Source organism: Macaca mulatta, chromosome 2, assembly GCF_049350105.2.
Source record: "Macaca mulatta isolate MMU2019108-1 chromosome 2, T2T-MMU8v2.0, whole genome shotgun sequence".
NCBI classification, from domain to species: Eukaryota; Metazoa; Chordata; class Mammalia; order Primates; family Cercopithecidae; genus Macaca; species Macaca mulatta.
In genome coordinates, this window is record NC_133407.1 from 105,126,776 (window position 1) to 105,152,275 (window position 25,500).

The 25,500-nt window shown below is 38.9% G+C and overlaps 1 protein-coding gene across 10 annotated transcripts in view; it reads right to left on the reverse strand.

Moving 5' to 3' along the window:
* ULK4 (unc-51 like kinase 4) overlaps window positions 1-25,500 on the reverse strand; it is a 706,344-nt gene that overhangs the window by 537,990 nt on the left and 142,854 nt on the right. For all 10 annotated transcript variants that reach the window (XR_013413811.1, XR_001443048.3, XM_077992220.1 and 7 more), the window contains 2 exons: window positions 22,637-22,720; window positions 7,406-7,567 (listed from right to left, as the gene is read on the reverse strand). Coding sequence is in view for 8 of the 10 variants with exons in the window: in XM_077992220.1 (XP_077848346.1) it covers window positions 7,406-7,567; window positions 22,637-22,720 (246 nt within the window). In the remaining 2 variants the exon portion in view is untranslated. The remainder of the gene's footprint in view (window positions 1-7,405; window positions 7,568-22,636; window positions 22,721-25,500) is intronic.

Sequence of the window (25,500 nt, forward strand, 5' to 3'; positions counted from 1 at the left end):
CCAGAACTCAGGGAGACTGAGGCAGGCAGATCACAAGGTCAGGAGTTCGAGGCCAGCCTGGCCAACAAGGTGAAACCCCATCTCTACTAAAAATACAAAAATTAGCCTAGCCTGCTAGCGGGTGCCTGTAATCCCAATTACTCGGGAGGCTGACACAGGAGAATTACTTGAAACCGGAAGGTGGAAGTTGCAATGAGCCAAGATCATGCCACTGCACTCTAGCCTAGGCAACAAGAGTAAAACTCCATCTCAAGAAAAAAAAAAGACTCTGAGATTATATTTTTAAATTGGAAAAAAATTGTTCCAGTTCAAAATTCACTTCAAAATTTACTTCGAAAAGAACATTTAGTGTTACCTCCAGAATTTGAATTTTCTTAGTCTGTTCAATAAAAGCAGTTTCCAAGAAACACACTCACTCAAAATTGAAGGCTGCATATCTGTTAGAAACATATGAGCAGAATCGCCAAGGAAGAAAACGTTTAAGAACCATTTTTTTTTGGTATTTCAAATGATTTTTTGATGTCATATGAAATTACCCTGGGAGGTTTTTCAAACTACACACACTCTTATCTGACCCCTGAGAGATCTTAAGATATATCAGAATAGGGGCAGGGGGTGGACAGAGAAGAGGAAGTAGTCAATGTTGCTTGAAAAGCTCCCCTCCAACCCCAGTGAGAACCACTATCCTGCATACTTCTTCACTTTTTGACACCTTTTCATCTCAGCACTTCAGTAATTATGATTACTTTAGCTACCTCTCTCATAGGAGCCACTGTACTCAATCCAACTCTACAGGTTTCTCTGGTTCTCACTATGGTCCCTATAGAGATTTTCCCTATAATCCCAACAAGTCTAAGAATCACTTTTATCTATTCAACACATTCCCCAAGTCAGGTCCACTCCTTCCAACTACCAATACCTACCAATGCTGCCACTCCTGAGTGGAAAGGACAAGTTAGTTATATTTTACTCTAAGCCACACTGGTGTATTTTAAGAGCTGCAAGGACTAGGGCAGTGGTTCTTAAATATCAGCAGGCAAAATCACCTGGAAGCATGTTGAAATAGAGATTACTGGCCTCTCCCCACGGGGGACTCTTGTTCAGTAAGTCTGAGTTTGGGCCCAATAAACAACACTTCTATCAAGTTCCCAGGAAATGTTAATGTTGCTGGTGTGGAGAGAACACACTGGTGTAGAACAATCTATGGAGCCAAGAGATTGTTAGGAGAAATAGGTCAGAAAATCACTGACAGGCAGGAAATCCAGATGGTTACAAGTGGAACAACGTGTACAGGTTGCTCCCTCAGCACTAAGCCATGCTATACTCCACCTGCTCATTCATTCATCTGATTAGCAGATATCTACTCAGCACCTACCACGTGCCCAGAAAAGGAACAACAGGACTTCTGTCTTCCTAGAACTTACACTAATGAAAAAAACTGTGCATGAGGCCAGATGCGGTGGCTCACGCCTGTAATTCCAGCACTTTGGGAGGCAGAGGCAGGTGGATCACATGGTCAGGAGTTCGAAACCACCCTGACCAACATGGTGAAACCCTGTCTCTACTAAAAATACAAAAATCAGCCAAGCATGGTGGTGCACACCTGTAATCTGAGCTACTCAGGAGGCTGAGTCAGGAGAATTGCTTGAATCCAGGAGGCAGAGGTTGCAGTAAGCTGAGATCACACCACTGCACTCCAGCCTGGGTGACAGAGCGAGACTCTGTCTCCAAAAAAAAAAAAAAAAAAAAAAACACTGTGTATAAATACATTAAATAAATAAAGCTGTGTTCATTAGAGGGGACAGAGCAGAGTCAGGGAGGTCCTAATTGAGGAGGTGACACTTAAGGTGAGATCTGAAATAAGGAACTGGCGATGTAAAAACCAGCAGAGAACATCCAAGCAAAGGAAACAGCAAGGGGGGAAGGTCTTGAGGCAGAAAAATGCTTGGAAATCCTAGGAAATGTCTGAAGGTAAGTTTGGAGACAGAGTGAGGGAGGGAATGAGTGTTACGAGATGGAACCGAAGAGGTAGGCAAGCACTAAATCATGCAAGATATTGAAGATCATGTTAAGAATTCTGACCTGTATCACCAAATGTATCCTCCAAGACATGCTCCTGAGAGGTAAATAGCAAAAAAAAGACCTTAAGAAGGAGATTCAGCTCTGTAAGCCATTCCAGAGAGGAGGCAGTTGTCATTCCTTGCCAGGAATGTGTGTGAATTATCTTCCAAATGCATATTCTCAGTTCCTATATCCTCAGTCTTTAATAAATCCTCATGTAAATCTGTTAACCATGCAGGTGCAATTTTTTTTCTTAAGATTATGATGTTAGAGTAACTGTATAACGATCTCATGCCGTTCCCCACCTGCCTTTTATTATTAGCAGGAATTTTATGGCCAATTCCTCTTTGTCTCCCAGTAAAGAGGGGAGTTTAATCTTATTAACCTCTGCCCTCTATTCACATGTAGGGCAGGATGCTCCCTCTTAATCTTTGCGAGAAAAATCTTAACTTGCTATCAACAGGCCTGGTATCAAACAGAAAGAGATAAATAAAACACAGTCTTAGATTTCAAGGAGTTTAACATGTATGACATTATAATAAAATAAACGTAACTAATTTACTAAGCAAAATTGCTGCTTTTAACATTAATATTACCTTAAAGCAGTCATCAATTTTCAACTTCTACCTAGTACTATGAATAAAGTATTATTAACCCTTCCAAAAAATTGAAAGCTTTGAAAAGTTTAAGCATGTAAGAAGAGGAGATATGATTTTATGAAGTTCATTTTGTGTGGAGAATCAAGTTGGTGGAGCCTAAAACTGGACTTCGGAAGACCATTTAGAAAGCTACTCCAGGTGAGAGATGGTCGTGGCCTGGATTATGGAAGTAGCCATACAGCTGCAGAGAGATGTGGGCAGATCTGAGAGATGCTGATGAGTTAGAATCATAGGACAGGTTGACCAGCTGGTTGTAAACAATAAAGTGGAAGAACTTAAGGGAAAGGAAAGTATCAAAGAGGACTTCTAGCCCTTTGCTTTCTTAATACTCCTTCCTAATCTTCCCACCCAGTATCCATATGGCAGTCTGAGAAAGGAGGTCAACAAGGGAAAAGAGCGTGCTGAGCTGAGGAGTGCCCAAGGAAGCAGAGTGGTAGCAGCAAGGAAGGGTGGGGTAACATGGAGGAGGCCTCCAGTGTGGAGTCAATGGGAATTGGCTACACTAAGGGGAACAAATGAACTGAATGAACAAATCAGTAAGTATACTGAGAATAATGAGAACCCAGTTTCTCTCTGAGAAGAGATTTACAAACACAGAAAGAAGGAAGACTAGACCAGGCGTGGTGGCTCACGCCTGTAATCCCAGCACTTTGGGAGGTCAAGGTGGGCAGATCACGAGGTCAGGAGTTTGAGACCAGCCTGGCCAACATGGTGAAACGGCCTCTATACTAAAACTACAAAAAAATTAGCTGGATGTGGTGATGCGCACTTGTAATCCCAGCTATTCAGGAAGCAGGGTCAGGAGAATCATTTGAACCCAGGAGGTGGAGGTTGCAGTGAGCCGAGATCGCGCAATTGCACTCCAGCCTGGGCAACAGAGCAAGACTCCGTTTTGAGAAAAAAAAAAAGAAAGAGGGAAGACTAGAAAGAATTCTGAGGTATTAAAATTAAAATATAAATTCATGAGGTTTTTTCCAAATGTGTACATTGACAGACATTTTTAAAATATAAATGTGTATGCATGGGTACATATATTTTATCCAGCTTTGAATACTGAGAAGCAACAATGACACTCCCCAGGGAATGAACACAAAGAGCACCCAGATCTTCGTTTTGAAACACTTAGGATTTCTTGGAGAAATGACTGATTCCAAGGCTGGCACAGGAAGAGCACAAAAGGAGCCCAGAACGGTACGTAGTATCAGGAGTTAAGGAAGTGCTCAGTGACAGAAATAAGTCCAAGGACACAGAAGTCATCTTGAAAGGATCCCATTGGCCAAATCTGGGATGATTAGAGCACCCAAATAATAAGCAGTAGCAGTAATAGTATCACATTACAACCCATTGAATAAAATCTATATCCACGAGTCCATGCTGATATAAATATGTATATGCACGTTGAAGAAGGGAAAGTGCTTCCTCAAAATAGAATTCCAACTTATATATAAGACTATCAAAATCATTTGCATAGCTAATGATCAATGCAAAAAAAATGGTGTTTACATTTTTAAAGGGTTACTGAAAGCAAAAGAATATGCAACAGAGACTGTTTATGACCTGCAAAACCCAAAATATTTATTATCTGGTCCTTTACAGAAAATATTTGCCAACCTCTGATGTAAAGAGAATGATGCAAAAGGATAATCATCACATAGCAACCACCACAGAGGTATCTGGTACAGTTAACAGTCATCAATGGATGCTATGGAGGTTTACTGAGGAAACACAGACAGACCCAAGCTGGGCCTCACCCCACAAAATAAAAGCTGTGCACTCTAAAAATTGTAAATGACATGAAAAACACAAAGACTGAAGAACTCTGTCAGACTGGAGGAGACTAAAGAGCTATGAAAACAAAATACAGCCGGGTGCAGTGGCTCACGCCTGTAATCCCAGCACTTTGGGAGGCTGAGGCGGGTGGATCACCTGAGGTCAGGAGTTCAAGACCGGCCTGGCCATCATGGTGAAGCCCCGTCTCTACTAATAATACAAAAATTAGCCGGGTATGGTGGCAGGTGTCTGTAATCCCAGCTACTCGGGAGGCTGAGGCACAGGAATCGCTTGAACCCAGGAGGCAGAGGTTGTAGTGAGCCAAGATCACACCACTGCACTCCAGCCTGGGCAACAAGAGCAAAACTCTATCTCAAAAAAAAAAGAAAGAAAGAAAGAAAAGAAAATACAATCCATGCTACTGAACAGGATCTTGGCACAGAAAAGAAAAAGGAGACACTATTGGGACAACTGGCAAAATTTCAATTAAAAATTAATGATTCAGATAAATGCTAAGTGCAAGTCATAAGAAGCCCAAGATAAAAGAGTCAAACTTGATGCATCAGATGAAAAAAGGAAGGACTAGAAGGTATGAGACTTTGGTGGGAACAACTGAAAAAACCTTTGCCAAGAAAAGAAACCATGCTGAGTATAAAGATGAAAATCTTTATAATGTAATCTTTATAACGTAAGCCCAATTAAACCAAGACAGATTTTTCTAAAGGCTCAGGATTAAAATGAATGTCTTAAAATATTATTCAAAGGCGCCTCAAGAAAGTTCACTGGTATACTTTGTAACTCTTTCTATTTACCTGTAATAATAATAATAATAATTATTATTATTATTATTATTATTATTATTATTTTTAGACGGAGTCTCGCTCTGTCACCCAGGCTGGAGTGCAGTTGCCAGATCTCAGCTCACTGCAAGCTCCGCCTCCCGGGTTCATGCCATTCTCCTGCCTCAGCCTCCCGAGTAGCTGGGACTACAGGCGCCCGCCACCTCACCCAGCTAGTTTTTTGTATTTTTTAGTAGAGATGGGGTTTCACCGTGTTAGCCAGGATGGTCTCGATCTCCTGACCTCGGGATCCGCCCATCTCGGCCTCCCAAAGTGCTGGGATTACAGGCTTGAGCCACCGCGCCCGGCCGCATACCTGTAATTATTAATACCATAATTAGTTGCGGGTTTTTGTAATTTTGAAAACATGTGGCTCCTGAAACAGACGTGTGTATAATCAATGCTATATATCCTTTCTTAATGGTAATCAGGAGCAGGATTTATATCCATTGATCTTCAAGATTATACAGGTAACATAACTGAAAATTTTCCATAAATACCCACAGGATTTAGCAACACAAAAGTTACTAGTCACCTTAGCAAGATTAGCTTCAGTGGTATTTTTTGGACAGCACCAGACTGGGCTAAAAGGGTAACGTGGGCCAGAAAGGAACAACAGTCTGCAGCAATAACTCTTTAAAGAGGTATGGCTAGGAGTGGGGGGATATGCAGCCAAGATTGTGTGTGTTGTGGGGGCGGCGGGGGTGGTGAATTAAAAAACACTGAAATGCTGACTAGAAGGATCTAGTAGGAAGGAAAGATTTGAGATTCAGGAAAGGGCAAAAATAACCATTTGAGTGAGGTTCCCAAGAAGGGACCAGGAAGAAGATTTGGAGAAACATGAAGAGGTTTGTCTCTGACAAGAGAAGGAACAGCTTGTCAATGGTACCAGGAAGGACAGAATTGAGAGACGACAGATGTGCAGGTAAATAAGTCTACTTATATGGCAGAAGGCAGTTGGGATAGTTCCCATCAGATGCCTTCACTTTTCCCTGGGCAGCAAGGGGAAAGTCATGAGTGAGGATGTGTGATGAAATTGAAGGGTTGAGGGTATAAGGAAAGAAGACAAAGTAAGAAATTGCCCACAGAGAGTAGTGCAAGAGTGAGCTGAACTAGAGAAATACAACAAGGATGCCACATAGCATTTGAGAGCCCAGACAAGACTGCTAACTCAAAGGGGTATTTAAATAAATCATAGGAGAGAGGGTTATATTTGTTCAGTAGACTATTAAATTGATACAAGTGCGTTAACACATCTTTATACATAATTATCCTTTATACCAAGTTATTATAACCACATGAGTAAAGTAGTAGGCAACCAATCAAAACACAAAAACAGCAAAATCACAGATGCTTGAACATTAAAATGAATTCATCTGAACCACATGATAAACTCATTTGACACAAAATCTGAATGGGGATGCTAACAGGGAAAAGTCAGGGAACACTAAAAATATAACAAACCAAACACTGTACCCTATATACTGCCACAGTTTTCTACTATCGCCTCTAAATTGTTTTTGAGGCTGGGTGCGGTAGCTCATCCCTGTAATTCCAGCACTTTGGGAGGCCAGGACAGGCAGATCGCTTGAGGCCAGGAGTTCAAGACCAGCCTGGGCAACATGACAAGACCCCCACCTCTACAAAAATACAAAAAATTAAGCCAGGCCTGATGGTGCATGCCTGTAGTCCCAGCTACTTGGGAGGTTGAGGCAGTAGAACTGCTTGAACCCAGGAGGTGAAGGTTGCAGTGAGCCGAGATCACACCACTGCACGCCAGCCTGGACGACAGATGGACACTCTGTCTCAAAATAAATAAATTTATTAATTAGTTTTTGAAACCATAATACCATAGTCCTAACAAGGTTTTACTGAAATTCTCTCACAGTCTCAAAGTTTTCCAGCTCCAAGTTTTCAAAATTCTCTTTTAGAAGAAAATCAAGTGATTTCTCTCAATATTACTCTGAGATTTCAGTTTCCTACCTATTCAATTAAATTTATTCTTATTCTAATATTTTCTTCAAGCTTGCTGTTTAAAGATACCCAGATATATCCCCAAAAGATGCTTCATCTTACCGATACTGCTGTTATCCTAAGAGAATCGGCAGTGGAGTGTCTGAATAGGTACCATAAAATGGGTCCGATTTCTCCTGTAATAAAGCCCTGGGCCTGAGCAGAAAAGGTGGTACAGACATTTTCAATAATTTTTGCTGCCATGTGATTCACAACACGCTCTTCCTAGAAAGGATACAGATCAAGGAGATTAAAATAATATTAATTAGTGTGAGAAATAAATATATGTCATTTCTTTATAACCATTGCAAATAATGTTATGATACCAAGACAGCATCATCTGCCTCTGGATGTGTTAGGCACCTTGGGAGGAATGATAACTCTTTCAGGTCATTATGAAACTATTACAAATAATCATTTGATTATTCACTAGCAAGCTATCATAACATAGCCCTCCATATATTTTAATAAAACAAAGAATTATGAAACATATTTCACACGAAGGTTGCAGTGAGCTGTGATCACACCACTACACACCACTGCTGAAACAACCTGGAAATACCTTTCTTAAGACTCTCCTTGATGTCCCTTATTTAGGCAATCTTTCCACACTGGCTGATTGATGGACAGGTTATTCCTAGGACTGGATGACTTCTGAGATGTGACCAAATTAATCCTAGAGTAAAAGCCATTCTGGATGGTCCTAATGCTGCCAAAAAGCCTCAAAAAGATTCAGCTGTTTTCAGGTAATATAAATGAGTCCAAGGAAAAGCCCAGAAGTACTTACAGAAATTTTAAAAACTTCAGCACCCCATGATATAAAATTCACCGTGACTAACATCTAATTAAACATTGCCAAGCATGCAAAGAAGCCAAAAAATATGATTCATAATTCAATCAGTAGAAATGACTGATAGACTTAATAGAAAGGTATTAAACGGCTACAATAAATGTAGTCCAAATACTCAAGAAGGAAGAGGAAAGCAAAAATATAAGGAGATAAAAAAAATACATAAAAATGACCCGAATCAAAAGTCTAGAGATAAATAATGCAATGTCTTATATTAAAAATACACTGAATGGGATTAACAGATCAGACACTACAGACTAAATGGTTAGTGAACATGAAGATATAGCTATTAGCAATAAAAATCTATCCAAAATAAACACAGAAAGAAATTAGACTTGAAAAAAAAAAAAAAGAGCAACAGTGAACTGTGGAACACCTTCAAAAGACATCATAAATGTGTAGTTGGAAAAATGCTTGAAATATTGTCTGAGAATTTTTCAAATTCATGAAAACTGGTAATTCCAGGTCTCAGAAGCTCAACGAGCCCTATGCAGAAGAAACAAAGAAAAATGACACCAAGGTACATCATAATCAGACTGCTTTAAAAAAAGGGAGGCAATAAAGAGAAAACCTTTTGGACAGGAGCAGTGTCTTATGCCTGTAATCCCAGCGCTTTGGGAGGCCAAGATGGGAGAATCGCTTGAGGCCAAGAGTTCAAGACCAGCATGGGCAACATAGCAAGACCTTTTCTCTACAAAAAGTTTTAAAAATTAGCCAGGCATGGTAGTACATGCCTATATTCCCAGTCACCTGGGGGGCTGAGGTGGGAGGATCACTTGAGCATGGGAGTTGGAGGTTGCAGTAAGCTGTGATCACACCGCTGCACTCCAGACGGAGAAACAAAGCAAGACCCTGTCTCAAAAAGAAAAAGAAAAAGAAAAGAAAACTTTACAAGCAGCTAGAGTAAAAAGTCATATTCCATAGAGAGGAACAATGATAAGGCTGACAGGGGATTCTCATCAGAAACAATACAAATCAAAAGACAATAAAGCAATAAGTACCACAAGAAAAAAAAAGGTAACTGTCAACCTACAAATTTAGGCACAAAAATAACTTCTTTCAAAAACAAAGGTCAAATGAATACTCTTCTGACATACAAAAGTTGAGAAAATTCATCACCAGCAGAACTGCACTACAAAAATATTAAAGGAAATTATTCCGGTAGAAAAAAAAAATGACGAGAAGAAAATTAAATCTATACAAAAGAACAAAGAATAAAAAAAGTAAATGTGTGAATAAATATAATAGATTGTTTTCCTTAATTTTTTAGCCTATTTTAAACCTAAGCTGCTGCTGTTGTTTTTCTTTTTGAGACAGGGTCTCACTCTGTCACCCAGACTGAAGTATAGTGGCAGGATCACAGCTCACTGCAGTCTCAATTTCCCAACTCAAGCAATCTTCCCACCTCAGCCTCCCAAGCAGCTGGGACAATAGGCATGTGTCACCATGCCCAGCTAATTTTTTTTAATTTTTAATAGAGATGAGGTCTCACTATGTTGCCCAGGCTGATCTTGAACTCCTGGTCTCAAGGAATCTTCGTGCCTTGGCCTCCCAGAGTGCTGAGATTACAAGCATGAGCTACTATGCCTAGTCAAACATAGTTGTTTAAAGCAGAAACAACAGAAATGTATTGTGAGCTTCATAACATATGTAGACATAAAATGTATGACAATAGTAGGAAGGCTAGAAGGAGAATACTAGATTATTCTGGGGTAAGGTTCTTAGGAATTTGCATATCATTATATATATCATATAAATAAGGTTCTGATACAAAGTTCTAATATACATGAGGTTCATATATAAGGATTTGTATATCAGTACTTGAAGGTCAACTGTAATAAATTTGAGTTATACACTGTTAAAAAAAGATGTATAGGCCAGGCACAGTGGCTCACGCTTGTAATCCCAGCACTTTGGGAGGCCAAAGTGGGGGTGGATCACAAGGTCAGGAGTTCAAGACCAGCCTGTCCAATATGGTGAAACCCCATCTCTACTGAAAATACAAAAATTAGCTGGGCATGGTGGTGCGTGCCTGTAATCCCAGCTACTCAGGAAGCTGATGCAAGAGAATTGCTTGAACCAGGACCCAGGAGGCAGAGGTTGCAGTGAGCCGAGATTGCACCACTACACTCCAGCCTGGGCGATACAGCCAGATCTTGCTCAAAAAAAAAAAAAAAAAATTATAACACACATACATTAAATATGAGCATTTTATATAAATGACACCGTAATTAAAATAAAAAATACATTACAGATTACATAATGCCATATTTGTTTAACAAGATAAATGCATATGCAAAGGAAGGGCAAAGAAAGGTATATAATACTCTGTTAATGATGATTATAATAGGTATGGATTGCGGGGAGAAGGAGCCCACTAATTCAACTTTAGATATTTTTACATTGTTTGGTTTGTTACAATATGCATGTATTGCTTTTTCAATCCAAATTTATGTATTTTTCATATAAAAACATTTAAAAATGAGCAGAAGATATTGAGTAATGTCTAAGTTCAAGCCGTAGTTTTTGCATTTTGCTAGTTATATATCCTTGAGTATTTCTCTTTGCCCTAGCTTCATCATCTACAAAATGAAGAAAACAAAACACAAGCAGTTTGAGAATTAATGAGACAGCATACACGAAGACTCAATCTAGAGCACGAAAAGTAGTAAATTCTCAATAAATGTTAGCTTTTATTCCCATTATTATTAATGCCATATAGTACAAACTACCAGATTGCTAGGAAAGAAATCTTAAATATCCTTCAATTTCTCAAACTTCAACACATTTTTCATTTCTCAGAATGAGTATCTGACAAAACTCTTCCTTCCCATTCCCATTTCCTTCAATGCAGCCAGAATAAATTAACCTAACACTTCTAGCCTCTCTCTGTTCCTTTATTCACTCTACTTGGGGAAATAAAATGTGACATCCATTTGACAAATTTGAAGAGAAAAAACTGGATATTCCTAAGTGCTCAGCTCGACTCTTCCCCCTCCCCGCTTGGGGACAGGCCCACCCACGCAGAGTTGTCGCATATCTCCTAGTTGTAAGCCCTAACTGGACGAGTACCCCACTTGGAGGCTGCTGCTGTGTCTGGGGAATGCTAAGCTTCCTTAATGTGGGGTTCAATATGAGGAAGCCTATTTGCCCACAGAGATAAGCTGTATCCTCTATCCTAGTTCTCACTACATACAAATGTTGATATTTTGCCCCATATGCCTTGCTCTTTGTCTTATTTCTCATGAAGTTCTAAAATCTTTTTCTTGAATATAGGGGGGAAATGAGCTATTTATAGAAGGCCTCTCAAATACACGTGCTTTACAACACAATTGTCAGTCAATTCCTAGGACTCATTCCTAGTACTAGAAAACTACAACTATTTTAGCAGCCGGGTTGGAAAAGGGTCATGTGTCATCCCAGTGCTCTGTAAACTCAGTGAGGTTGTCAGGCCAATTCGACCTGCTCCTACCTGAAATAAGTGACCCTAGTCCATCTTCAATCCCCTGTGGGATACCACACAAGCAAATAAGACTAGTGGGTACTTTCTGCTTAACTCACTCTTTGGGAAGGATAACTGAGCTAATGCCTATTGCTTAAATCAAAGACCTGTTTCTTCACATCATTAAAATAAAAGCTAAGATTATTTTTTAAATAACTAGGCTTATTAATGAAGAGCTGTACTATGTTTTTAATGGTGTTAAATAGATTTAATACACTGTAGGCAGTCTTAACAAAAAAGTTTTCTGCCAATATAATTTTGGTCTACTTAGGCAGGCCCTTAGCCTTGCCTCTCATTTTTCTTGTTTACCTTGTTGGACAAATGCCGTCAGGGCAAACACCAGTTTAAGCATTCTGGGTGCCTCTCAGGGTTCTTGTCTACACAGTTGCTGGCTTAAGAACTTGGTGCTACGGACCAGGTACGGTAGCTCACGCCTGTAAACCCAGTACTTTGGGAGGCTGAGGCAGGCAGATCACGAGGTCAGGAGTTTGAGACCAGCCTGACCAACACAGTGAAACCCCGTCTCTACAAAAAATACAAAAATTAGCCAGGCGTGGTGGTGCTTGCCTGTAATCACAGCTACTCAGGATGCTGAGGCAGGAGAATCGCTTGAACCCAAGAGGTGGAGGTTGCAGTTAGCCAAGATCACGCCACTGCACTCCAGCCTGACTGGAGTGAGACTCTGTCTCAAAAAAAAAAAAGAATTTGGTGCTACTTTATAGATGTTTTTAAGGGTTTATTATTTGTTTTTTTTTTTTTATATCCAGTATTTTTAGTTGCTTTCAGAGGGATAGGGTTGTCCAGGTATCTTGCCGACTATACTGCAAGAAATGAAAATCCTATATTCTTGGTTCAATGAATTACTAAAACAATAAAATAAGTCAAAAAAAAAAAAGATTCCAGGTACTTTGAAGGAAAGATCAATCCACAAATGTGAAACAACCAATGTCAGTATTTCAGATGTTAATTTTGGTGCTGTTTATTGGAAAAGACTCAGATTATATTTGTGTGTGGTGCTATGTTTACTTCTATTTTTGATTTTAAAGGTAAATATAATCAGTTTCCGCATATCACTGAGTCAAAGCGTGTCTTCTCTCGCCTGCTCTGTAGTGTCACCTCTGTCATATGAATTGACATGTCTCTTTCTAGGTTCTATTTGGTTCTGTTGGCCTACTTATCTCTGTGCCACACTATCTAAATTAATAGTCTTTACTTTTAATATATATTTTCAATATATGCAATGTTTTGCCCTACCAATATAATCTTTTTTCAATAATGTATTTTGGCCCTTTTTCACTTGCATGTAATTTCTAAAATCAACTTTAGTTTATCTATTGGGATGCTGACTGAGAATACATCTATAAATTTGAGGAAGATTAATTGATATTAGTATACAACAGAAAACATAGTCAATGAAAACACTAACAGTAAGAGACAGACACATTTAATTTTGAAAACACTGGAATAAGATGACAGCTGACCGAAGTTCCTTTGAATTCTTGATCACATTCAGCTAATGTGTTTATTACTTAAGTTAGCTCTCCACTATAGGTCCAATTCTTTATAGTTAACATTTATGAAACTATATTTATATATCACATGCTGGCCAGGTATAGGAAAGACACTGCCCTGTCTTCATTTATTGGGAAAGAGAAATGGCTTTTTATCCCTAGTTCTGTACTCCAGCTTTTTATTGTTTTGTAACTTCATTTGCTTTATTTCTTACTTGTGTCATTATTAAATCATTTAAGGCTATGAACTTTCCTTTCAATCTAGTGTCAGCAATAGCCCATTAGTTTTGACATGCAGTGTTTCCATTATTGTTACTATATAGACAGTCCCAAGTTTTGTTTTAAAATTTTCCTTCATCTAAGGTTGTTTATGAGATGGTTTAAAACTTTCCAGGTGGGTGGGATTTTATTGCCTTTACTCCCCTTTGTTGAAATAAAGTTGTATTACCTAACAGTCAAGAATGTGGTCTGTTCTATTTCTCTCTTTCTTTAACGTTGTGGCAATGGCCAGGAGTGGTGGCTCACACCTGTAATCCCAGCACTTTGGGAGGCCAATGCAGGAGGATCGCTTGAGCTTAGGAGTTCAAGACAAGCCTGGGCAACTTAAGGAGACCCAACCTCTATTTTTAAAAATTTAAGACAAAAATAAAGTTGTGGTTATATGTAAGATAAACAGATATAAAATTGACCTAAAATTTCACCTCAATAGTGTATAGTTTTGTGGCATCAGTCCATTCAAACTGTTGGGCTAGCTCTCATTTTTACATCTATCGAAATGCTAATTGGCTTATTTCCTTTTTTCCCCCCTCACATTCAAAAGTTAGTAATGTACCTTACTGAGCATGGGCCATTATTTTATTTTATTTTATTTTATTTTATTTTATTTTATTTATTTACTTGAGACAGGGTTTGCTGTTGCCCAGGCTGGAAAGCAATAGTGTGCATAGCTCACCATAGCCTCGTACTCCTGGGCTCAACCAATCCTTCTGCCTCAACCTCCAGAGCAGCTGGGACTACAGGCGTGCACCACTACACTGGGCTAATTTTAATTTTTTTTTTTTTTGTAGCGATGGAGCCTCACTATGTTGCCCGGGCTGGTCCCAAACTCTTAGCCTCAAGTGATCCTCCCACCTAGCCCTCCCATAGTGCTGGGATTATAGGTATAAGCCACCGCACCTGGGCTTTAGTTATTTTTAAATTTTATTTTTAGAGATGGAGTCTCACCCCGTTACCCAGGCTGGAATGCAGTAGTACACTCATAGCTCACTACAGCCTCAAACTCCTGGGCTCAAATGATTCTACTAAGTAGGTAGGACTATAGGTGTACACCCAGCTAATATTTTTAATTTTTTAGAGATGGAGTTTCATTCAAGGATCACTTGAGCCCAGCGATCCTCCTGCCTTAGCTTCTGAAATCGCTGGGATTACAGGTGTGATTGAGCCATGGCGCCTGGCCAAACATGGGCTATAGATTCTGGTTATTACTCTTTTCCTTTTCCTTCTAATCCTTGTATTGGAAAGAAAACAGTATGGAAATTTTATTTCTTCATTTTATTGACATGTAGATCTCTGCATAGAAGGCAATTTTAGTTTTAAATTATAAATGTTTTGTTCATTATTCACAGAAAACTAGATTTGCCATGGGATATTCATAAATGTTGCATGAATGAAGGGTTTTCTAGTCAAATAAGTTGGAACACATTGGGTTAAACAAACTTGGACAGTTTTCTTTCTGGTAATTTTTAGAGTTCTAAATTATGATTCTACTCAAGAGGATATTGTATGCAGCATTTTCAAAGCTACCTCATCCTGTGTCATGTTGCGGTTACGCTTTGGGAGAGGAAGCTATAATCTTATACTGAGACTGTAATGAATGTATTAAAGTAATTTTCAGTAGCTTTCTATTTTAGAGTTACCCGAGAAATTATGACAGCCTTTTCCAAACAGGCCAACCTGCTTTGTGAACATGATTTCCATAATTTTAACAATGGGGAGGCCAGGCACGGTGGCTCATACCTGTAATTCCTTCCAGCACTTTGGGAAGCCAGGGCAGAAGGATCACTTAAGCCAGTAGTTCAATACAAGCCTGGGCAACATGGCAAAACCCCATCTCTACAAAAAAATACAAACATTAGCCAGGCACGGTGGCACACACCTGTAGTCTCAGCTACTCAGAGGCTGAGGTGGGAAAATTACTTCAGCCCAGGAGGTCTAGGCTGCAATGAACGGTGATCACACCACTGCACTCCAGCCTGGGTGACAGTGCAAGACCCTGTTTCAAAAACAAACAAAACAAAACAAAACAAAACAACGCAAACAAGGGTGAGATAGATGTTCGATCTTTTTGTCCTCGTTACAGATGTAAATGCTCAGATGGAAAGAGGGAAGTATTTAGAGTGAAAAACTTTCGGTGGAACACACCCAAAAATAGGAAGATCAGGTATAACTGTTCAAAAAAAAGAGTAGGGCAGTATAGAAGAAAAGGCATCCATGATAATATGGAATAATGATTTCAGAGCTGGTGCTGGGGTTTCAGAGATCTTGAGCTGGGAATTAAAAGATGGGAATTTCAGTCTCGGATGTGCCACTCCTTAGAGGTTTCATATTGACTAAACTTTGGGGGTTCCACTTGGTGGTGTTTGCTATTAAAAAAAAAATGTGCCAATGATCTTCCATGTGTTTCTGAGTTGAGTCCCACCCCTGAGTCTGAAGACTTACCCTTCCATTGCTTTGCCCTTCAAGTTTGTGCCCATTAGCAAAAAGAACTTTTCTCCTTGGGATCACTGCTGTGTTGATTTCAGAAATATCTGGCATTGAATTTAAATACTATATCTTTCATATGTATGTACAATAGGGAGGCTGAGAAAGTTGTCTTTTTTTTTAAGGTGTTCATTTTTGGGGGACAGGTAGCAGTCTACTCTACAATCTACACAGAAGCTGGAAATAGCCCCTAGAGAATTTCCACATGTCTAGAGAAGATTAATTTATACATTTGTATCTAATCAACATTTTTTAGCTCACATAATAGTCTGTATAATTATGGGTACTGAACCGACACCTGGCATATGCTGTATTTAAAAATGTGAGGTTCAATGAGAACACATGGACACAGGAAGGGGAACAATGCATACTGGGGCCTGTCAGGGCAGGCGGGGGAGGAGCATTAGGAAAAATAGCTAATGCATGCTGGGTTTAATACTTAGGTGATGGGTTGATAGGTGTACCAAACCACCAAGGCAGGCATTTACCTATGTAACAATCCTGCACATGTACCCTAGAACTTAAAACAAAATTATAAAAATAAAAATAAAAATTTGAAATTCAGAACATAAACTGTTGGTTTTATTATTCATATTTTCTTAATTCAGAAATTATTTTCTGAACTATAGTTTATTAGATAATTTTGATGTAAAATTTTCTAAGAGGAAATTTAATTTTTACTTTTTAATTAGGGCTCTTTGTTCTTCTTTTTAAGAAAGTCAGTGACAAATAATTTATATATTTAATTAAAAGAGACTGGATTTGAATTTTTAAAAAGTACTAGAAATGTTAGCCATTATATACGTTATCTTTGAAATGTTTTAGACACTAATTACCTAAACAAGGAGCAAATAGGTTAAATTTCTTGGATTTTAAGAAGCGTTAAAATGTACAGTTACATTTTCTGGTTTTTTAAATTGTTACGGTCTAAATTTATTTATTCTTCCTAATGAAGAAATCTGTATGTGCCATCAATATCAGGTTCTTTGTGGGCACTCACAATTCCCCTTCCCTTTTATGCAGTGAAGGTGGGCAACGTGTGTGTGGAACAGAAATGATGTCATTTTCTTTCTTTTGAATATCACTATGAATCTGATAATTCAAAGATTTCTAACTTTCTGAATGCCATTATTAGTTGGATTCACAATGGCTTACCAGGTACAGAGTTGCCCAGCGTGTCTTGGAGTGAACTATTAAGAGTGGTATGAGGGAAGCGATTCTCAGCCAGTGCTGAGCAGTGTAGACCACTGCCAAAGAGGTGATGGGGTAAGCAGCACACACAATGTGGCATTTTCACTGCAAAGGGGAGGTTTGTGCTGCCTCTCCTCCTGTGGCAGGTCTACTCACAGGGGAGGCTCTAAAGGTTGTCTTTGCTGGGTTCGGCATGTGAGAACTGATGAAATATCTGTATATAGTATCTTTCATGGATTTATATTGGTTGGATTTCTGTGTAAATTTTCATATGCCTTTGACTGCTTTACCCCATACAAGCTTTGTATGCTTAACAAAATCTATAACTTTTCTGTCACTTTCTCATTTAGTATCTGCCTTTCTGGCTTTTTACTTTATCTTTTTATTATTGTTTTTAGTTTAATGAGATTATGGTTAGAGAGAAAGATATATGAATATTCCACTTCTTCGGAATTCGTTGAGATTTTCCTTATGGCTCAGTACATATATACTTGGGGGGGCAGTGAATTTTGTCACTTTGGAGAGAGATGTTTTTTCTATACATTAGGTCAAGCTTGTTAATTTTCTAGACAGATGTAGATCTTCTCTATGCTGATTGTTTTTTGTCTGTTCTATCAGGTACTGAGATATGTGTTTAAATTGCCCTCTTAGGGTTGCAATTTTGTCATATTTTGCTTTCATGTATTTTGACTGCTAGTTATTAGATACATTAAAATTTTAGATTGCCTTTTCCCTTGGTTTATTATAATTTTCATCATTATTTTGTGACCTTAAAAAATCTCCCATATTGCTTTTTACCCAAAGCCTATTTTATCTGATAATCATATAGCTAACCACACTTCTTTGGGTTAAGTACATATGACATGTGCATCTTTTTTCATTCTCTTTCAGTCTTTCTATAAATTTATGTTTTAGACGTCTTTTCATACTGTTTATTTTCTAATTCCGGTTTTGTTTTTGTTTTTGTTTTTGTTTTGAGATGGAGTCTTGTTCTGTTGCCCAGGCTGGAGTGTAGTGGTGTGATCTCAACTCACTGCAACCTCTGCCTCCCAGGTTCAAGCGATTCTCCTGCCTCAGTCTCCTGAGTAGCTGGGATTACAGACATGCACCACCATGCCCAGCTAATATTTGTATTTTTAGCAGAGACAGGGTTTCACCATGTTGGTCAGGCTGACCTCGTGATCCACCCACCTCGGCCTCCCAAAGTGCTGGGATTACAGGCATGAGCCACCACGCCTGCCCTAATTCTGTTTTATAGTCGTCTTCTCTTAACTATTTAGTCCATTTACATTTATTGTGATTGTTGGCATAGTTTCATTTATAACTTCCATCATATTTTGTGCTATTTGTTCCATCTGTTTTGCATTTATGTCTTCTTTTTTGTTTCTTTTTTTCCTAATTCTTTTCATATTCGTGGTTATTCTATTGTTCTTGAAATATATATTTTATGTGAATACATTTGTGAGTTGACAACACTTTATTAACAAATATACTATTTCACTTTTTTTACTACAGTTGTTGCTGCTAAGAAATTAGCTGTCAGAGCAACTGTGGCTTCTTGAAGGAAATATTCTGTAAATCAAGTGAGGACCTGCTTATGCTTTTAGTTTCTTGTGGGCTTTCCCTCCTGCAACCTGCACTCCCAGCTGCAAATACATCCTCAATGCCCTCCTCAGATCAGTGAGATAGCAGGGAGATGGGGGAGTTATTATTCACATCTTTTATACTTAGTTGTAGGCACTGGGGGCTCCTACCTTAAATTGGGTCTGGATAGGGGATTCTTCACTTGACTATTTTTATTTTTAAAAACCAAACTGGACCTACACATAGCACCATGCACCAAAGATAATTACAAATAGATTAAAGCTCTAAGTGGGAAAAGAAAAAATAAGACTTTTAGAACAAAATGTAATAGACTCTCTTAATGATGTTGGAGGAGGGAAGCATTTCGTAAGATACAAAAAGCACAAATCATAAAGGAATAGATAAACTGAGCTACACAGAGCATGGTGGCATGCATGACTATAATTCCAGCTACCTGGGAGGCTGAGACAGGAGGACTGCTTGAGTCCAGGAGTTCAAGACCAGCCTGGGCAACACAGAAAGATTGTATGCGTATACACACATACATACACACACACACACAGAGTCTATATACATATTATATATAAAGTGGCTACATTAAAATTAAGAACTTCTGCCTATCAATAGACACTGTAAAGAAAATGAATAAATGCACATGCACGTGGATACACATATACTCACACACACATATTACAGCAAAGCAAATAGGACAAAATGTTTACTGTTTAATCTAGGTGATGGAAACAAAGGTGATTATTACAGCTTCCTTTCCTTTTCTAATGCTTGAAACATTTTATAATAATAGGTTGTAGAGGGTACAGAGTTCCTAAAAAGCAATAGGAAAAAAACAAGTTTAAGACTTGACAAGCACTTTTCAAAACAGGAAGCCCAAAAAACAAGGTAAATAGAAAAGGATGGTCATCCTCATTAGTAATCAGGGAAATACATGTTAAAACTACTATAAGAAACAATGGCTGGGCACAGTGGCTGGCGTCTGTAATCCCAACTCTCTGGGAAGCCAAGGGAGGTGGATCCCTAGAGCCTATGAGTTACAGACCAACCTGGGCGACATGGTGAAACTCTTGTCTCTACAAATACAAAAATTAGCCGAGCATAGTAGTATGCATGTGTAGTCCCAGCTACTCGGGAGGCTGAGGCAGGAGGATTACTTGATCCCAGAGGCGGAGGCTGCAGGGAGCCAGGGTGACAGTGAGATCCTGTCTCAAAAAAATAAAAATAAACCACTTAATGCCCACCAGATTGACAAAAATTTAAAGTTCACCTCTGTCAAATGTTTGGGAAGATACGGGTTAATGAGTACTTCCATACCCTGCAGGTGGGGTACAAATTGATACACACACATGCATGCACACACATGCACACAGAGTCCAGAAATAAGTAGACCGGCAGAACCAAATAGAGCCCAGAAAGAGACATGCCAATTGATGTGACAGAGGTGACACTGCAGAGCAGGGGAGAGAAGACAGACTTTCACTCAGTGATGTGGGGAAACTGTGTGTGTGTGTGTGTGTGTGCGTGTGTGTGTGTGTGTGTGTACTCACGCACGTGCACTGAGGCATATTTCAACAACATCTACACAGTGGTCCAAATGAGCTATAGTTTACACAATCAGCATGTAAACTAACCTAGCTTTAAAAGCAAAGGAATTAAGTCTCAAAAGAATATGGCGCCATTCCATTTATATAGAGTTCAGCATTAAGAACCGATCTATTTACTGTTTAGCTAAATAATATTTCATGGTGTATATACGCCACATTTTCCGTATCCATTCATTCACTGATGGACACTTAGGTTGATTCCATATCTTAGCTAAGAGATTAATAACCAGAATATGTGGATAAAGAAAATGTAGTACATATACATTATAAAAAACTATGCAGCCATAAAAAATTATAAAATCATGTTCTTTGCAACAACATGGATGCAGCTGGAAGCCATTATCCTAAACAGATTAAAGCAGGTACAGAAAACCAAATACCATGTGTTCTCACTTATAAGTGGGACTAACATTGGGTATAAGTGGACAGAAAGAAGAAAACGACAGACACTGGAGATTTCTAGAGGGGAGAGGGTGGACAGAGAATAAGGGCTGAAAAACTACCTACTGGATACTAGGCTCACTACCTGGGTGACAGGATCGTCATAACCCCAAACCACAGCATCACGCAATATACCCATATAGCAAACCTGCACATGTACCCCCTAAATCTAACATAACAGTGGAAATTTTTTAAAAAATAACCAGATATATAAGGACTTCAACTCAATAGCAAAAATCAAACAAACAAACCAACAAACAACCCAATTTGAAAATGGACAAATGATCTGAAAAGACACTTCTCAAAAGAAGACATAAAAATTGCTAGCAGGTACATAACCAAAGTCTCAACAACGCTAATCATCAGGGAAATGCAAATCAAAACCACAATAAGATACCATCTCACTCCAATTAAAATGGCGGTTATCAAAAAGACAACAGATGCTGGCAAGGATGTGAAGAAAGGACAACTCTTCTACACTGTTGGTGAGAATGTAAATTAGTACAGCCATTATAGAAAACAGTATGGAGTTTCCTCAAAAAAAAAAAATAAAAGTAGAGCTACCATATGATCCAGCAGTCCCACTGCTGGGTATATATGCTAAAGAAAGAAAACCAGTATATCAAAGAGACAACTGCACTCTTGTACTCCCATCCTTATCACAGCACTATTCACAATAATGACTTTTACACTGTCAACAGGATCCCTAGAAGTCTTCTCTCTCCCTTGAGTTCCTATATTTTGTTCTTTTGCATTCATGTGTTTGACATATTCCACTTTATGTTTTTATTTTCGCTCCCACAATAGGTGAGGTCTGTGTGTGAACAGGAATTTTTTCATCCGTGTGCCTCTAAGTGCACCTACCTTGAAGCTTTCAATGCTAAACCCAAACATGTCTTTTGATGATAGCTGAGAATGACTTTAATTTTTATATCATTGACAAAGTACAATTGTTAATATACATCATATCCCATAACAACAAATGACTAGGTATTCAAACTTACAGACTGGGAAGAGCTCAAACTTTTCTTCTGGATCACTAGGGGAAAACCTTGGGGAGTTTTTCTACACTTAGAACACGATTCTGTTACCATATAAAGTAGGAAGCAATGAACTCAAAAGAAAGATGTTTATCCTGATAAATCTTTTTCATTCCTGAAGGAATGTTTTCACCCTATGGCTTTGCCTTGGGTGAAACAATGTCAAATGATTTAATGCAAACAGAAAATGCCAGCCTTTTAGGTTGGTTACTAAATCCTTTACATAGTTACACGTGGGAGCTACATATAGATGAGTTGGTTTGTTGGCCAGCTGGCTGGCTTTCAGCCATTAACAATTGCTTAAGAAATGATGTGAATAAACTGAAAAATCACATCACATAATAAATACTACTTAATATTAAAATCAATGGATATTAGAAGCTTCCCTGTTTCTAAACCTCAAAATGGCGATCTGACATGATAATCACGGGTTGTCTCGGGCTCACAGAAAATTCTCTGCACACACCTACCTTACTAAACTGGTGTATCAATAACTTTAAGGGGGGGGGGGGAGGGTCATTAAGAATATGCTATTGAATGCTAGTTACATTGTTTATATAAGCTATCATTCCTTTAAAAAGCAAGACATTTGAACAAGTGAATGAGAAAGCTAGATCATTTTTACACTTGCTCCACTGTAGGTCACTTGCTCATGGTGGGTTGTCAGGATTATTTAAATTCAGGAGCAATACTTAGTTGACAAGCTCCTGCACCGCTGCAGGCTACAATCCTCATACAGTGCCTGAAGGGTTATTACAATTGCCAGCATCTACAGAGGACAACAAAGGAGACTTACCCCTTCCCGAAGGCACCTCATTAGCACTGTGTATGCAGCCAAGGGAACAGCCCAGCACTCTCTAGGGTTCTTTTTTTTTCCTTCCTAAAATGAAGTGGGAAAAAAAAAGGCAGTGAAGCTAACAGCACAAAAGATATTAACCCATTCAAGCAAATGGCACAGCTCCAAGTACACAAACTATCTAAAACCTAATAATCTATTTAAAGTATTACTTACTACCTGACGATAATGACTAGATCAAGAATCTTTTACTGCATTGTATATACAAGGTATTTATTCTATTTCTCACTGCATTATCTATGATATGGGTAAGATCCCCTCAATAGAAGCTAGATTTAAAAACTTGAGAAATGACAATATGATCCAATATGATCTGACAGATACATCAATCTAATGATAATTGTAGATGATAATACAGATACAACTATCTTAAAAGTATTACATTATCTGGAATGATTTGAAAGCATAGAAAACACAAGTTTGAGTAATATCTTAGGATAATTCACAAGCACAAGTAAAAGGTAGTATGTTACTCAGTAAGAAAAGGAGCTAAATAAAACAAGCAAATGAGCGGGTACACTGATTTTAATGACATGAGCAACAATTCTCTCCCAGAAGATTAACCAAATTAGTGTAATAACCTCAAGCACACTCCTGCAGCCTATCAAATACAATCAGAAAATAAATCAGGTACCACACAGAAAGATGAAAAAAATTAATTTTTAAAGCAGAAAAAGTTAGGTTCTACTTACAGAACATACTCAAGATTGTCCAAATGACAGAACTAGTACGTTATTAACTTACTTCAGCTACTATGAAAAACAGTTTGGAGAGAGCTCAAATAACTAAAACTAGAACTACTATTTGAACCAGTAATCTCATTACTGGTTATATACCCAAAGGAAAATACATCATTCCACCAAAAACACACACACACACTTATATGTTCGTCGTAGCACTATTCACAAGAGCAAAAACATGGAATCAACTTAGGTGCCCATCAACAGTGAACTGGATAAAGAAAATGTAGTATATATCTACCATGAAATACTACTGCAGCAACATGGATGCAGCTGGAGGCCATTATCTTAAGCTAATTGAAGCAAGAACAGAAAATTAAATACCATGTGTTCTCACTTGTGAGAACTAAACATGGTGTACACATAGAAGATAGGAACAAAAGACACTAGGGACTACTGTAAGTGGGGAGGGTGGGATAGGAGTAAGGGCTGAAAAACTGCATATTGACTACTATGTTCACTACCTGGGAGGCAGGATCAGTCATACCCCAAACCTCAGCATCATGCAATCTATTCATGTAACAAACCTACACATGTACCCCGTGAATCTAAAATAAAGTTGAAATTTTAAAAAAGAATTAGTACATTACTAATCCAAAAGGATTTTATACCCATGAGAAGAATCATGACCCATTAAAACCATACCCTTACTTGATTATAGAATTCCACATATGGTTATACCCTGGACATTATGATCAGGAGCTGCTCCAACTCAAAAATCACTAATTCACACTAAATTTAACTTGCAAACACAACTTTCTTTCCTTCCCTTATTCTTCCCTTATTTAAAATGCCTACCACAACTCTTAACATCAGTGGACTCTGTGCCCTCTCCCCTGGCCCCTCTTCTTTCCCTCAACAGATCACCTACTTCACTCCCAGCCACTTAGAATCCCTGGCCCATCATTTAATCACTCCTGCCCCAAATCTGAACTATCGGTCTCTTTAGTTGTCCCTTTACTCTTGTTTGGGAAACCTCAACCTCTGCGAAAGCCAGCCGCTTGTTTTCTCTAAGTCTGCTCTCAGGCAACTGGGCCCTTAGAGAAGGTGGCACCACAGAGCACAGAGTCCATTACTTACTTGGGATCAGCATCCTCAGGGGACCTTCAACATCAATCTCCAGCCATACTATTTCTCTTATCACCACCCTCCCTGAAAAGGCTATTTTAAACCTATGACCCTCCCACCACTTCCCCTACTTTCCTCCGACACACATAAAAAGAATGGAAGTTCTGAGAAAGGAAAGGCAAACTTTCCTCCACATAAAGCCATCTGCTACTTCTGCCCAATGGTTATGATAGGACAGGTTCCTCCATTCATCTCCCTCCACTTGGGCTCAGGATCCCATTCCCATCCTGCCCTCCTCAGGGTCATTAGCTAATGGACTATCCCTTATTGCTCCTAAATTTTCAACATCTTATCCCCTCTGGATCTTTCCTGTTTCCACCTGAATAGGGTCACTCATTTTGAAAACAAGACCTTCCTCATCCCTTGGCCCCTTTTCACAACTATCCTCACTTTACACTGACTTTCTCAGTTTCCTCACCTTCCACTATCGCCTCAACCCACTCCAATATGACTTCTTCTATCTCCCTCATTCCAGGAAAAATAAATAAATATATAAAAAGCTCTTGTTGAGTTACCAGTGACTTTCATGTCATTAAATCCAACAGATCCCTCTTAGGCCTTTAAATTGGGCCTTAAACTACATTCAGTCCTGACTTTCCCTTTCCTGAAATACCCACTTCTCTCTCCTAGTTTTGCTCCTGCGTTGCTTACTCTCATCCAGGCTCTCAGAATCTTGTCTTCAGTCTCCATTACTCTCCACATTTAAACCAGAATTATCTTTTTGGCATGCAAATCAGCTGACATAATTACTCTTCTTAAAACTCTTTAATGAGTTCCCCTTGCTCTTCGGATCAAGACCAAGACATCGGACTGGCGAGGAGCCCTTCATGATCATGTCCCTGCCAGTCTCTCCAACCCTGCCTCCTTCCTCACTTCTCTCCTGTCCCACTGGCCTTGGTGCAGTTCATGCATGAAAAAAGCACCTACTGTGCACCA